Source organism: Kryptolebias marmoratus, linkage group LG3 (assembly GCF_001649575.2).
Source record: "Kryptolebias marmoratus isolate JLee-2015 linkage group LG3, ASM164957v2, whole genome shotgun sequence".
Taxonomy (NCBI): Eukaryota; Metazoa; Chordata; class Actinopteri; order Cyprinodontiformes; family Rivulidae; genus Kryptolebias; species Kryptolebias marmoratus.
In genome coordinates, this window is record NC_051432.1 from 23,818,385 (window position 1) to 23,831,939 (window position 13,555).

The 13,555-nt window shown below is 39.3% G+C and overlaps 2 protein-coding genes across 3 annotated transcripts; both read right to left on the reverse strand.

Moving 5' to 3' along the window:
* Positions 1 to 299: 299 nt before the first annotated feature.
* cenpk (centromere protein K) lies at positions 300 to 6,306 on the reverse strand. 2 transcript variants are annotated; one of them, XM_025006070.2, is made up of 10 exons: positions 6,202 to 6,306; positions 5,847 to 5,951; positions 5,702 to 5,758; positions 4,342 to 4,405; positions 4,094 to 4,140; positions 3,911 to 3,993; positions 3,708 to 3,806; positions 2,916 to 3,051; positions 2,780 to 2,833; positions 300 to 968 (listed from the first exon to the last, which is right to left on the reverse strand). In XM_025006070.2, the coding sequence occupies exons 1-10, from the start codon at positions 6,202 to 6,204 to the stop codon at positions 813 to 815; spliced, it is 804 nt and encodes a 267-aa protein (XP_024861838.1). In that variant the 5' UTR covers positions 6,205 to 6,306; the 3' UTR covers positions 300 to 812. The 2 variants fall into 2 exon arrangements, with proteins under 2 accessions (XP_024861838.1, XP_017272388.1); XM_017416899.3 differs by having other exon boundaries at positions 4,342 to 4,408.
* Positions 6,307 to 10,489: 4,183 nt separating this feature from the next.
* Positions 10,490 to 12,965, reverse strand: lbx1b (ladybird homeobox 1b). Its single transcript, XM_017416912.3, has 2 exons — positions 12,335 to 12,965; positions 10,490 to 11,933 (listed from the first exon to the last, which is right to left on the reverse strand). The coding sequence occupies exons 1-2, from the start codon at positions 12,657 to 12,659 to the stop codon at positions 11,446 to 11,448; spliced, it is 813 nt and encodes a 270-aa protein (XP_017272401.1). The 5' UTR covers positions 12,660 to 12,965; the 3' UTR covers positions 10,490 to 11,445.
* Positions 12,966 to 13,555: the final 590 nt, after the last annotated feature.

Genomic DNA, 13,555 nt, shown 5'->3' on the forward strand with positions numbered 1-13,555 from the left:
CGTTTTAAAAACAAATTATCGGAACTGCAGCCTTATAAATCTGCAGGTTAAGCTTTGATTTAGCTTTTCAGTGTCCACTTCTAGAAACTTTTACAAGAACACTTTCTTTCACACGTTTAAAATCAATAACTATATACTTCTTAAACATTGTTATTGTGGTTTTATTGACACTGCATTACTAAATGTTACCTAATTGTCACCACTGTAAAATATCATTTAGGTGTGAATTTTCTAGTATTTTGTACACTGCAACTCTCCACATAAGAATAATTTTAAACTGAGGAACACACACATGAGTTTACAAGTTTATTAAACAAAAAAAATGTACATATAAACAGCATATCGTAAAGGTAACTAACAATGTCAACAAATAAACTACGTTAAAAACTATAAAACCTAAAATTTAAAAGCAATTTAAACAGTTTAAGATTGATTAAGCATACGTTGGTGTGTATTTGGGAGCATCAAGTTTTGAAGAACACAAAATAATTCAAGGAAATCTAATTAAAAGTTAGTACATATGTTGTGGAGAAAAGATTTACAATTAGGCACTGATATAATTCAAGGGTAAATACAATAAACAGTGTAACAAAAAAATTAAATTGCAGAGTTTTAACTTGAATCTAGTCTTTGATTCGAGTTAAAATAAAAGCATTATATACACAATATATATAAAACACTTTGAGGTCTAAACAAACTATTTTAAACTGTAAATCTGCATACTTCCTGAGCACAGACCGTCTTCATATCAGCAGACAGAAAGAAAAACTGCCAGTCAAGTTAGTGCTTCAGAGGCTCAAAGGAGAAGGACGTTAAAAGAACATTTCCAGGCGGATCTTGAAGTTATTCTCCTGGTGTCTCACTGCGATCCCGTGTCGGAGCAGCATCTCTACATACGGTGGCCAGAACGTGTGATCTATGGTCACATACGGGTCATGTGGCGTGTTCAGAACCCTGTTCATGAGAACCTGCAGGCATTGAAGACACGGAGGGTTTTAGAGCCCTTCTGAGATTCTGTTGGACAGGACTTTCAGCGTTCATCTAACTCCACTTAAACAATAATTAACACTTAATAAAATAATGGGAATAAACATTTTCACTACCTGTACAAGCAATCTGATCCGTCTGCAGTGATCTATAAATAAAAAAAAAGAATCTACTTCCTAATTGCTGCCCTCTGGTAAGTAAGTGACTTTAAATCAAAAGTTGAGTTCCAGAGACTGAAAATAAATTATAAATTTAACACCTCAAGGTCTTTAAAGTCATCACTGGTTGTACATCTACAAGTGATTACCTTTTAAAGTCACCCCAATTCAAGATGGCCACCGCAGCTAGATGACATTAGCAAACGCAAAAATGAAAGCCACAGAACTTTTATTTTAGCCTCTTTTTTACATTTATGGGGTTAAAACTAGGGTAGGTGACTTCACAAAAAACATGACGTTTTACTAATATTGGTTGAAATAAGTGACAGGTGGAACAACAATCTGAGTCCAGCAGCAGTTAAAGCTGGAAAAATGCAGCTTTAATTAACAGCATTAATAATGAGTCAGTTACCACTGAAGCAATTAATGCAATACACAAGGCAATGCAAGCTGCTGATGGAAAAAGAATATGCATGCAGCGTTATTAATAATAATAATTACATGTCATACAGCGAGCTGGGGAAAAAAAAAAGTCATATTAGGCTTGTTTCCTCGAAAATGATTAAAATATGAGGACACGTCCTCAGTCCTACCGCTGGACACCGTCCCATGAGGTCCAGTCATTACAGAGTGTCTCAGAACTAATTAAAGTAAAATAATGCTGCACAGAACATACAAAAAAAAAGAAAATAATAGCACTTAAATCCAACAGACACAACCTGAGTAATGATTATTATTTTTTTGTTGTTTATTGAGCTCAATAAGAAGTTTTATGCAAGAAAATACAAAACTTTGTTTTTTACTAAACCTATCATTGATTCTGAGTGAAGTGGAGATTAGTTCTGTTTTTGTTTTTAATGAAAAATGTTAAACGTTTTATTTACAGAGAGAAGTCCTGCAGGTTGAAACTGTTTAAACAGCCTGGATCAACGGGAGGTTTGTACAAAAATACCTCAACTAACCGGAAGAGTTCAGGTCCTGGTAACTGGTGAGACGTTGGTAGTTAACTTGGTAACTTCACCCAGGGTTTATAGAAACGGACAGCTAGTTTCTGTAAAACTGCTAGAGTTGGTAAAGAACAAGTCGGATTTCTTACAGCAACACGGTGAGTTCTCACAGAGAGAAAAAAGGCAGGACAGGTCGATGATTTAAAATAAATAAATAAAAATTTAATTAATAGCTCCAAAATTTAAAAGCTTTTGAGACACCAGCTAGAAATCAACCAGTTAGCACTCAAAGGATAAGTTGGGGATGACTCTCAGCTATCACCACTGATGGAGTTATAGATGCTTTTGTTTGCTAAGGTTGCTTAGCAATGGCAGCCATCTTGAATTGGGATGAATCCAAAAGTTAATCAGATGTTGAGGTTCATCCAGGGATTACTTCCTGAGTTTCATTAAAATCAGTCCAGAGTTTCACAAGACATTTTGCAGACAGACACACACACACTTCTTGAAGACAGGAAAAAACATGATCGCCCGCCTTTTGCTCTTTGGCAGTGGGCATAAAAAAACAGGTTTGTCAAAGAAAGAATGGATGAAAAGCTACCTGTCAGGACAGTCAAAGCTAAACACTGACTGGTTTTACATTCATCCCAGATATCTGACCCTGGAGTTGACTCTGTTCAAACTCACCTCCAGGATTTCACTGAGAGAAATAAGATCCTCGCTGATCTCGTCTTCAACGTTCTGAAAACAAAACGAAACGTGCGCAAAGTGAACGGGAGAAGCAGAAACGTCTACGGCACGTTGTCGTGTTCGGTCACTGCACCTTCTTCTTCTTGCTGGAACTGGATTCGTTTTGCAGGAAAGGAACGTGCGCCTCCAGCACGTCACCCAGACACTCCATCAGCTGCTCCTGATAGGCCTTCATCTTCTGGATCTTCTCCTTGGTGTCCAGCAGGATGCTGGACGAACACACAGAATAAACGGGGTTTCTTTTAATGACAAAGCTGAATTTAAACATATCAATATACATTCATTTTAACCAAACTGTATTTTGTTTAACTAACATATTTATTTAGTTTGCAGCCATCTGCTTTGAATACACCCTAAAACCTGGACCTCTTTGGCTTAATGCTGAGTCAGCATTAAACTGTTTCCAATTTCTTTCATTTTTCTGTACATCTTTAGGAAATTAACTTCTTCTTTACACTTTGTGCTGTCAACTGTTCAGCTCGTTCAGGAGATAGGTGCTATGACTCTTGGTTTTTGTAACTTTTATAATTATTACAAGATTAAACTTTATTTACTTTAAACTTTTAGCTAGTACTTAGTTACCTTTTGCAACTTTTAGTTTATCATTGGGTACTTTTAGCATTAAGCTAATATTCTGTGATTTTTAGCTGTCACATAGCTTTGTGCTAATTTTAGTTAACATTTTGCTATTTTTGTCGTTTAGCTAGCGTTTGGTTTCTTTTACCTTTCAGCTAGTCTTTTGCTATATTTTAGCTTTTAGCCAGTGTTCTGCTTGTATTAGCTATACCAGCTCAGCTTCTCCAGCACCGCCGTTCAGGACTCAGTGTTTAAACAGTTCTTAGCTGGATTCTGCCACCTGACTCACTTGTGCTCAGACAGTTTCTCTTTTTCCATTTTAATCCGTTCGATGTGATTTTCTGCCGCTTTCAGCACCTGCTTCTTCTCCTCCAGCCATTTCTGTTCACTTCCAAACATCAGATAAAACAAAGAAAAGCAGATTCAGTCTTAAATGAAACATTTCTGTGCTCTGAAGAATCATTCTAAAAAAGGCTACAGTCAGTTCCTCACAGTTCTTTAGTCTCTTTCAGTTTGTCTCTCTTCGCTTCACAACAAGAAACGACCATTTCAAGTTCGGAGCACAGCTTGAGCAGCTGCAGAAAACAGGGAGAGGAAATGATGTTAATGAAGGCTGCTTTTAATTCGTAAACTTATCTATAAATAGTCTTCATTGGATTTTACACATAAACATACTTCCTCTTTTCCAGCTTGAAGTAAAATCTCTGAATTATTTGCCAGCACTGAGGAGCAAACAAGAAACAAACTTCAGTTTTACAGATGTCAGATTTAAAACTGCACATTAGAAGAGAAAACATCCCCAAAAAACAATAAATTCATGATTAAATAGTAATATCTGATGCCAAGTGTGGATTTGATTTGCAATATTATTATTTGAGCAGTAAATATTTAAATGAGAAGATCTTATGGCTGAAGCGACTCACAGCTCGGCTCCACCGACAGCCACTGCTTCAGTTCAGCTTCTGTCGCAATCAGCCTGTTTACTGACTGCTGGAGACGAATATTCACAATTACACAAAATACAACACATCTATAAACAATTACTTGCTTATGTAAAGTTAGTTACATGAGTTTAATGTCAACGCAAAACTAATCTTCAGAAATGTAAAGCCAAAAACAAAAAATAAAGCTCCAATAAATAAGAAATATATCAGCAATAATAATAAGAAATATAAACAATCTGATTATAATCTGGAAACTCAAACACTGAGTTAGTTTAGGCAGGATGGGAAACAATCTTTTAGAAATAAAGGCCTAGCACTCTAGTGAATGCATATCACCCGCCACCTTTCAAGTCAAAGACTTATATGAAAATGTTACGCTGAGGAGGGACAATTACAGCCGTTTGGGTCCAACCTTGAAAACGACATTCTGCAGATTCTTATAAACTACAGAGATCGCTCGTGAGATACGACAGCTCACAGTGTGTTTGTTGAGGATGACTCCTGGTTATTATTACTAAATTTATCTCAAAATCTGGGAAACTGACAGGTCTTCTGGGATGTCCTCATTAGGAGGGAACAGAAGTGCCACGGACGGAACACGGACCTTTCAGCCAAAATGTTGCACAACGTGTAGCACTCGAAGCATACGTTGTGAATGTCTCTCAACTGCAACCGCACCACATTTTAGTGCAATATTTGTAAAACTGACTGAGTTATAGTCATTTTTCTATTGCCTAAGGTTGATTAGCTGTAGCGGCCATTTTAAGCTGGGTTGGCTCCAGGAGTTGTGATTACTTTGAGTTTCAATAAAATCCATCCACTGTTTTTTTTTTGCTAACAGACAAACAAGGTTTACTTTAAAAGTTAACGCCAAAGTTTTAGGCAACAATGAACTCTGTAGTGCAAGGTGTAAAACTAGGAGGTGACTCTCAGCTACTACCACAGCTGATTTGAGCTCAATATCTATAAAACTGACTGAGGTACATTGTCGTCTGCCTTTTGACAGTGAGCGATAATATTTCTGTGAAAAGATATTCCAGTACTTTATAAAAATAGATGTAAACTATTTGTAGTCAGGAGGATAGTAGTATTATATAATATACACTATTGTTTATATTGCACATATATAGTATTTGAATAGCATGTATGCGTTAGTGTTTGTATAGTATATGGAAGTATTTTCTATTATTGCCAACAATAATATAAATACTCTCCCTGTGCAAAATATAAACAAATGACGTTAATTTATGCCCAATGTATAACTATGTTGTGTAACTTTTTGAGACATTCAAACACAGCCTGTTTAGTTAGTAACAAAAACAAAAACTGTTTCTCTTACCTGGTCTTGTGGAGTCTCAGAAAACTCAGATTCACAAAGTATGATCTCATTCTGAAGCTGCAACACAGACACATTGGGTGGTTTGCATGCTTGGATCAGATCCAGCTCCTGGTTACAGTCAGACTCATTACTCAGGTGTGTTTACCTTCTCCAGGTGAGTGAACTGCTCCTCGCAGAGCTCCAGCAGCTCAGCCTGAGCGGCCTCTGATAACCGAGCTGCTGCCCCTCCGTCCGCTTCCACCTCCACCTCCTGACCACCGAGGAAAACACGCACACAAGCATGTCGGCTTTTAGGAACTTTTTACACGAAGAAGACGACAAAAGACACAACACCGTTTGTTTAAACTCGTCGGGTTTTTTTCCCCCATGAAAAAAATAAATCGATTCGAGAGAACATCCGTCGAATGTTTAGAAGAAGAGAAATTCTGTTTTAAACGTGAAAAACCTCAGTGCACACATATAAAAACAACGTGGACCCGTTTGTGGTCCGGTATTCTCACCATGTTTAATGAATCCACACTTTTTTAATCTCCACGAACAGCAACACACGCTCCCTCCGTTTCAAAATACCGCCAACTTTAATGACGTCATAACATGCGACAGAGAAAGTGTGGAGGGGAGGAGCTAAAGCCGCTACCGCCGATGAACTTTAAACTTCATTTCCATCATGTAAAAAACAAACAAACCTATCTATGTTTTATTTATTGATTAGAATTAAATCTGGACTTTCTTCTTTGTCCAAAATAACACTGATTTTTCCCACTTTTGCATCAGTTTTGAACCATGAAGGTGTCATTCTTATGCACCAACCTTTGTGATATTTTTATACATTAGATGCAGCCAGAAGCTGTCTTCAAACTTCTTTTTTTTGGTCTGGATTGTTTGAGTTGTCCTTTCATTTAGATCCTGATGGACATTTAGTTTCTTCCTTGTTTTCTGGCCTGATTCACCTCAGTTGGTATTAGAAAGTACTACCTTTAAACACATATGAAGTCTATTTGAAGAGCAAAGAAAACACTCAGCAAGCTGCTCCTTTTATTTGGATTCAGCCTGAAAACCAGCTGAGGGAGGGGTTTTTATTACATTTTAATTTTAGTAAAAAAAACTTGTAACACATGCAGAAAATATGTCTGTAATTTGTGACCCATCATAACTGAGTTAACTTAGTTTATCTTTACAACGAATGCAGTGAGTGTTTTGTGTAATGTCGTTATAATTCTGTAGAAAGTGTCGTTTAATATTTTCATGTTACTAACACACACACACACGCGCACACACACACACACACACAGTAGCTATTTTTGGCTGCACTTACTGATCTGTAAAGACCAGCAGGTGTCTCTGTTTGTCTCTTTTTTGCAGCTCTCCAACCAAACTCTTATTAAATCTTTCTTTTTTTTATTTTGAAATTTTATAAATTTGTCTAAAATTGTACTGATTTGACATAAATTGTATTTGGTTTTTATTTTCTGCATTCATTGGCATTTTATTTATTATTAATCCTTTTTGCATAGTATTTGTAGAATTAGTCTGAACTGATGTTTTAAAACTATTTTATTCTGAATTTAAAATATACAGACTTAAATCTTCTTGTTAAATTCTTTTTTTTAACTTCATTTCTCAGTTTTCATTGTTATCATTTTTATCTGCTTGACAACAGAATCTAACTTTACTACCTGACCTGATTTGAATCTTATTTATCCATATTTCTGCAGGAGTTTTAATGATCAGGATTTTATTAACATTATTGTCTCATATTTTACAGTAGTGAAATAATAATTAGCTTTTTTTTAGACCATTTAAACTATTTACCAAATCAATGCCAAAACCAGAACAGTTGCCTAATACAAAATATATATATATTTTTTGAATTTTTTAAAAGAACTTTTAAATAATTCAGAAAAGAAAATGATTATTATATTTCATCTACCTCAAAGTTTTTCAATGAATAAAATCAATATATGTTTATATTTTTTGCTATTAGTTGAGGTATTATAATAAAAACTCTTCCCACATGTGAGTTTTTATGTTTTATTTATTTAAAAAGTCATCACCTTGTTTTCTCAAACACTTAACTTTTCATTTATCCATCCAGCTTGCTGTTTTTCTGCGTCCAGACAGAAAAGTCCTTGAGGTATTTAGCTTTTCTTTTCTTTTTTTAAACCAAAACTGTTTTCATTATTATTTTTTATTTTAGTTTTGCTCTAAATCTTCCTTCTCTGGTTGTTTAATCTTAGCAGAGTGCAGCAGCTGGAGCTCTGTGGAGTCTTATCTTTTTTATTATTTTACGATTTCCCAGCTTCTGTCCCAGAAATCACACAGATTATTTCAATGATCAACTAGAATTTGATTAATATGCAAATTTCTAAGCAAAAAAAAAACAACAAAACCCTGGTTCCATTTGAGCCCTCAGCGCAGCCTAATTAATCAACAGTTAAAGGAAATTAATACATACATCAATTCTGTCAGGAACATGCTTAGTTCAATCGCCCGTAAAATTGAAGTTTGAAGTATTAACTGGCTCCACAGGAAGGCTATGATTAAAACTCTACATTTTGGCTCCATTTAGAAATATAGAGTGGTTTAAACTCCAGGAAAAGCTAAAGACGTCCCCTTTATTGCCTGTTTGCTAATAATAACAATGAAAGAATAAATAACTAAATATATCACGATAAATATAAAATGTATGTGAGAGAGCATTAGGCCATCATGTGAACAGAAATATTCTGAACCTGCAAGATGAGAAGCTTTGAGCTAATTGATCAGGTTGTTCCTCACACTTCCACCTGATGTTGTTTTCCACAAACAGTGAAGAGAGACAGAGGGGGAGAGGAAAAGGGGAGGGAGGGCAGGGATGAGAAGAGAGAGGGCTGTTCCATTGTTTCAGTAGGGACTCATGCATCAAACTTCAATTTTCCGGACGATTGAAGTAGTGATTTTTTTTCCCCTATCTTGAAGTGAAATACTGAAATACACTTAAGACCTCCAGATTAATTACCACGAAGTGGTCCCTCAGACTGTAGTATTACTTATCACCGGCCCGCCTGACAAGCTCTCATAAAATAAGCAAGTGAAATCCATAAACTTGGCCTGCCTTAACACTCTCCCTTCATAAATATGCTTGATTCAGAACAGGCTCCAGAGCACACACACATACACACACACACATGCACTAATAATATAAGTTTGGAACTGACATGCTCATATTTGTGGGTCAATTTCCAAAATAATTGAAATGTATGGATTTTCTTGTTGTCTCCTTGCAGACCTTTAAAATCACTGCAGATTTAAAAATGATCATTACAGCCCGACTCATTTTGCACTAAACAGGAGTGAATATTTAATTGAAAAACAGAAGAACATTTAGATTTTTTTCCAACAAATGTTTCATTTTTCCAAGTGTTTTTCCAATGATAAACCAGTTATATGCAAACAACGAGTTATTTATTGCAGTAAAAAGGTAAAATTGTTGACATATATTGATCAGTATTTATTACTACTTTATAGCAAATACATTTTGCTGTTTGTGGTAATAAAGGAATAAAGGCCAAACACAATGTGGGGTAAAATGTTGCAAAAATGCTTTCACTAAGAAAATCCGTTTCACATATTCCTGTATTTATTATTTAAATGGTATGGATCAGGCATTAAAGTCTGTTCTACTCTGTTTTAATTTGCCCACACAGAATGAAGTGTTCTCAGGTCTATAAACTTATTTAGCTGCTCCTGTTTAAAAGAGAGAAAAAAGCAAACACTATAAAGCCAGTCAGAAGAAGACAGCTCAACTTATCCCTTCTTTTAACAAAGAGGGTTAAACGAGAGGTCGGCTTTTGAGCTGCAGCCTCTTTTTTTCTCACATCTCCATGTTTTCAGCTTCATTAAACTCCTTAAAGACAAAAGAAATAAAGAGCCAAAAGAAGAGAAGAAAACAAACAAAGGGACTCCCTAACCAGACTTTGGCAGAAGTGTCACAGTCCCCAACTCTTTATGGGGCTCCCTGCTTAACATTAAAAACCCTTCCAACAAAATCCATTTCTTGTTCAGAAAAACCTTCTTGGACAGAAGTCAAACATATTATTCCTGAGCTAAAAAGCGGATAAAGACACAAAACAGAAAGGGGGCAGTTTCATTGTAATTCATTGACTTGTTCAAAACGGCAGGCAGAGAAAAGGGGAGAGACATTAATAGCCGCAGATGCCCTCATGAAGGGGGGGGGGGGGTCTATGTCGGCATTATGGCCTTTGTTCGCACCCAGTTAAACTGTTTAAAAAGGAGGGTTAACTCAATCCATCAAATTGTCTGAAATTGTGAGGAAATTTCAAAAACCATATGGCTTCCAAACGTTTGCGTCCTTTTTGTGCGGTGGGACACACTTGTCTCAGTATTGCTGCCTGCGGGAGGGGGCGGCCCTGCTCCTTTGTGGCGCGTCCCATCAGGGGACGCTGCTCATTTGTCCCCACTTTTCATGCTTTACGCTCAAAATTACAGCCCAGTCCCGCAGAACAAAAAAAAAAAAAAAAAAAAAAAAAAAAAGCTCTATAAAGGCCTGGGGAAACTGGTCCAAAACTTTGTTTTTTTTTTCTTTTCGTCTTTTTTTTCCTCCCTCCCCGGCTCCAGATTTGTGTTTCTCACATAAATTTTTAGCACGAATGGAGAAACACGTCTGAGGGTCAAGAAGTCACGATACGCATTTAGGGATGTGAAAAGGGACGCAGGATTCCGGGCCACAAAATGTTTTTGGGGCATCTTTGTGCAAAAAAAAAAAAAAAAGACACAAAGGAGCGAAATAGTTGAGAATAATGACTCCGAACAGGCCGCTGCTGGCGCGCGGACACGTTTGGCAAATGATGAAGAAAACGTCCCCAATAAACTCAAGAATTACAACATTAAAGAAAAATTCAGAAAAGCAATTTTTATTCCCATAGTAGCCTATATACAATACAGTCTGTGCATTGGTTTTCAGATCATGTCCTGATTTTAGAAAGGCACTTACAGGTGTACAAAACATAACAAATTTATAGGAACTGTAAATCTATCGTATCCAAACAAATAATCTAAAAAGTAGCTTGTCAAAATCACCGCATTTTCATCTGTTTGTCTCCTTCTTTTTTCTCTTCCCGGCATGGAGCATTCCCATGAAACGCATTCCTGTGAGTGTCCGAGTTTCAGCCTCTCCGACCACCGAGGAGGAGGAGGAGGAGGAGGAGGAGGAGGAAGAGCCGGCAGTGACAAGGATTTGGCTCAGAGAAACAAAAAAATAAGCATTTAAATTAAAGTAAAAAAAAATAAAGAAAAATAAATATAATGATCACAAATCAAAACATGCATTTCCATGCAAACAAATGGGAAAACCCGGAGCGTTTTCATTGGTGTGTGTGTGTGTGTGCAGACAGGCCTTACAGGAAACAGAGCAGGTGTGTGTGTGTGTGCACGCGCGCCTTTCAGAGCCTCTGTGTGTGTTGTGTTTGTCCTGTAAAAAAATAATACCATCAGACCATATTGCTTTGATCGAAAGGAGCGTCGCGCGGCGCGGCGGCGCGTCGCTCGTGGATACATTGTTGGAAAACATCTCTGCATATTTCTTGTTCTGCCTTCATGCTTCACTATGAACAGGTTGATCTGCGCCGATAGGAAAGTCTTTTTTAATTTTGGTACACGTTCTGAGATATGGTTTACAATATAAGCAGTAAGTTTATACAAGTCTTCTGTTGGGGTTCGGATCGTCTCACCGCGCGCGCGCGCCATCAGTCATCCACGTCAATCTCCACGTCCTCGTCCTCCGAGCACTCTTTACTTGTTGTGTGGTCTGAGAAGGGGGACAGCGGCGACGTCCGCAGTTTCTGCGCGAGCTCGTGCTCCTGCTGGCCTCCCCGCGCGGGGGACTCGGCTCGCGGGTGGCCCAGCGTGCCGTTGGCGCATTTCTCCAGGTCCGCCAGCTTGGCCAGCTTGTCCAGCGGGACCTGGCCGATGGCCTTGGCCGACTCCACGTCGGCTTTCATCTCCTCCAGGTCCCGTTTTAGCTTTGCCCGGCGGTTCTGGAACCACGTGATGACCTGCGCGTTCGTCAGGCCCAGCTGCTGCGCGATCTGGTCCCGGTCGGCGGGGGACAGGTACTTCTGGTACAGGAAGCGCTTCTCCAGCTCGTAGATCTGGTGGTTGGTGAAGGCCGTCCGGGACTTCCGGCGCTTCTTCGGGGTGGTTCTCTGGCCGAACAGAGTCATCCCGTCCCGGCCTGTGAGGAAGAGGAGAGGCTGGGTGAAAATCAGTGATTTATTCTGGTGGATGGCTTCTTCATTTTGGCCCAAATATGCGCGTAAAAGTGTCCAAAACGCAAAAAATAATCCCAACAGGGTTGTCTTTAAAATTGATATTCAATTATAATTTAAAAAGTATATAAATATACAATAAGCACAAACACAAAATACCATTAAATTAAAAAAGGAGCAGGCTGAGATTTTTACTTAATAAGGAAAATGTGCATCCCTCATCACCTGAGGAAAGCCAAACCCTGAACATATTTTCCAGCTTGTTTTAGCTGCAGAGTGAAAACATAAAACCCCTCCATAACAACACCCAAAGCATTAAAACCCCAATTCTAAAATCACAATGTGCAGTTTTGACCTGGAGCTTTACCTTCCGCAGCTTGCAGGACGCTGACTTCCAGCCCTTTGAAGGTCTTGCTGGCCAGCTCCTCCAGCGCGCACAGAGGCGAGGTCTGGGTGAGCAGCGCGCGGCTGGACAGGGGCAGGCTGGACGGCCGGTGCTTCTCAGAGGACGAAATGATGTGCGCCGTGCCGCAGATCGTGTAGCTGCGCTTCACGGACGGCTTGTTGAGGATGTCGTCGATGCTGAAGGGCGTCAGCGGCTTGTTGGAGTTGGCGGGAGGCGGCAAGTGGTCCAGCGGGCTGCGCCTCCTGTTCTCCGCTGCGTCACATTTGGCCACTTCTTTGGATGTCATTCTCAGGTCGAAGGAAGAGTTTGCGCCTTACTTGGTGGGGGAAATACAACAGTTAGGAACGAGCGAGGCTGCGAGGAAAGGGGGGGAGGAAAAGTCACATAACAGTTTGGAAAGATGAAGGCAGCGAGGGGAGAAACGGATCTTATTCCCGGATTGGATGCACTCGGAGTGAGCAGCGGCTCCGCAGGAGTGAGAAGCCTCCCTGAAAATGGCGAGCTCCAAAGAGTTGACGATTACTAACAAGTTATCATTGATTGCTAGCTAATCAATTATCTCCAGTGGCACTTTCGCCCTCTTCCCTTTCACTCTTTGACTATGTTGCAGTCCAGTGCTGGGCTTTTTTTGCGTACGGGGGGTGGAGTGGAGGGGGGTGGGGGGTCCCATTAATTAGGACGCATGGTTGGAAGGAGGAGGAGCCCGGCGGAATTATGATGCTTTGTGCTCTTATCATCTTTGGTCTAATTTAGTCGTGTGGTGAGACACCGGAATGGGATAAATGAGGAGAAGCAGAAAGGAGAGAGAGAGAGGCAGAGAAAACAGGCAGTTTTTTGACGCGTCAAACTTCAGCTTCTGCAGCACTTTAGGCTTTTATGTAAAAGTATTTGGATTATCCGGACGGTTCTAAAACAATAATAAAAGCCGAGTTACTTTAGAGGCCGCAGCTTTCAGTCAGAATCTGTTTTTTTTTTCCTCGACCCAAAGCGCGGATGATCCTTTTGTTTCGTAAAGGTAACGCAGAGCTGGACCATATATCAGCTCTGATGATGCCTCCTCCGGGGCGGGAGGGAGGGAGCAGCGCGCGCCCCTCTCAGCGACGCCGAACCCGGGCCATAACTCAGGCGAAAGGGCTCCTTTTAGATCATCTGAGAAATATTTCATTTCCTTCGCAGGACTCC

Excerpts from the sequence above, each read along its gene's own strand:
- lbx1b (XM_017416912.3), bottom strand. The coding sequence starts at position 12,659 with ATGACATCCAAAGAAGTGGCCAAATGTGACGCAGCGGAGAACAGGAGG. Across the intron at positions 11,934-12,334 it reads CGTCCTGCAAGCTGCGGAAG|GCCGGGACGGGATGACTCTG; the intron begins GTAAAGCTCCAG and ends TCTTCCTCACAG.
- cenpk (XM_017416899.3), bottom strand. Across the intron at positions 3,052-3,707 it reads GAGAAACTGTCTGAGCACAA|CATCCTGCTGGACACCAAGG; the intron begins GTGAGTCAGGTG and ends GTGTTCGTCCAG. Across the intron at positions 2,834-2,915 it reads GTTCCAGCAAGAAGAAGAAG|AACGTTGAAGACGAGATCAG; the intron begins GTGCAGTGACCG and ends TTTTGTTTTCAG.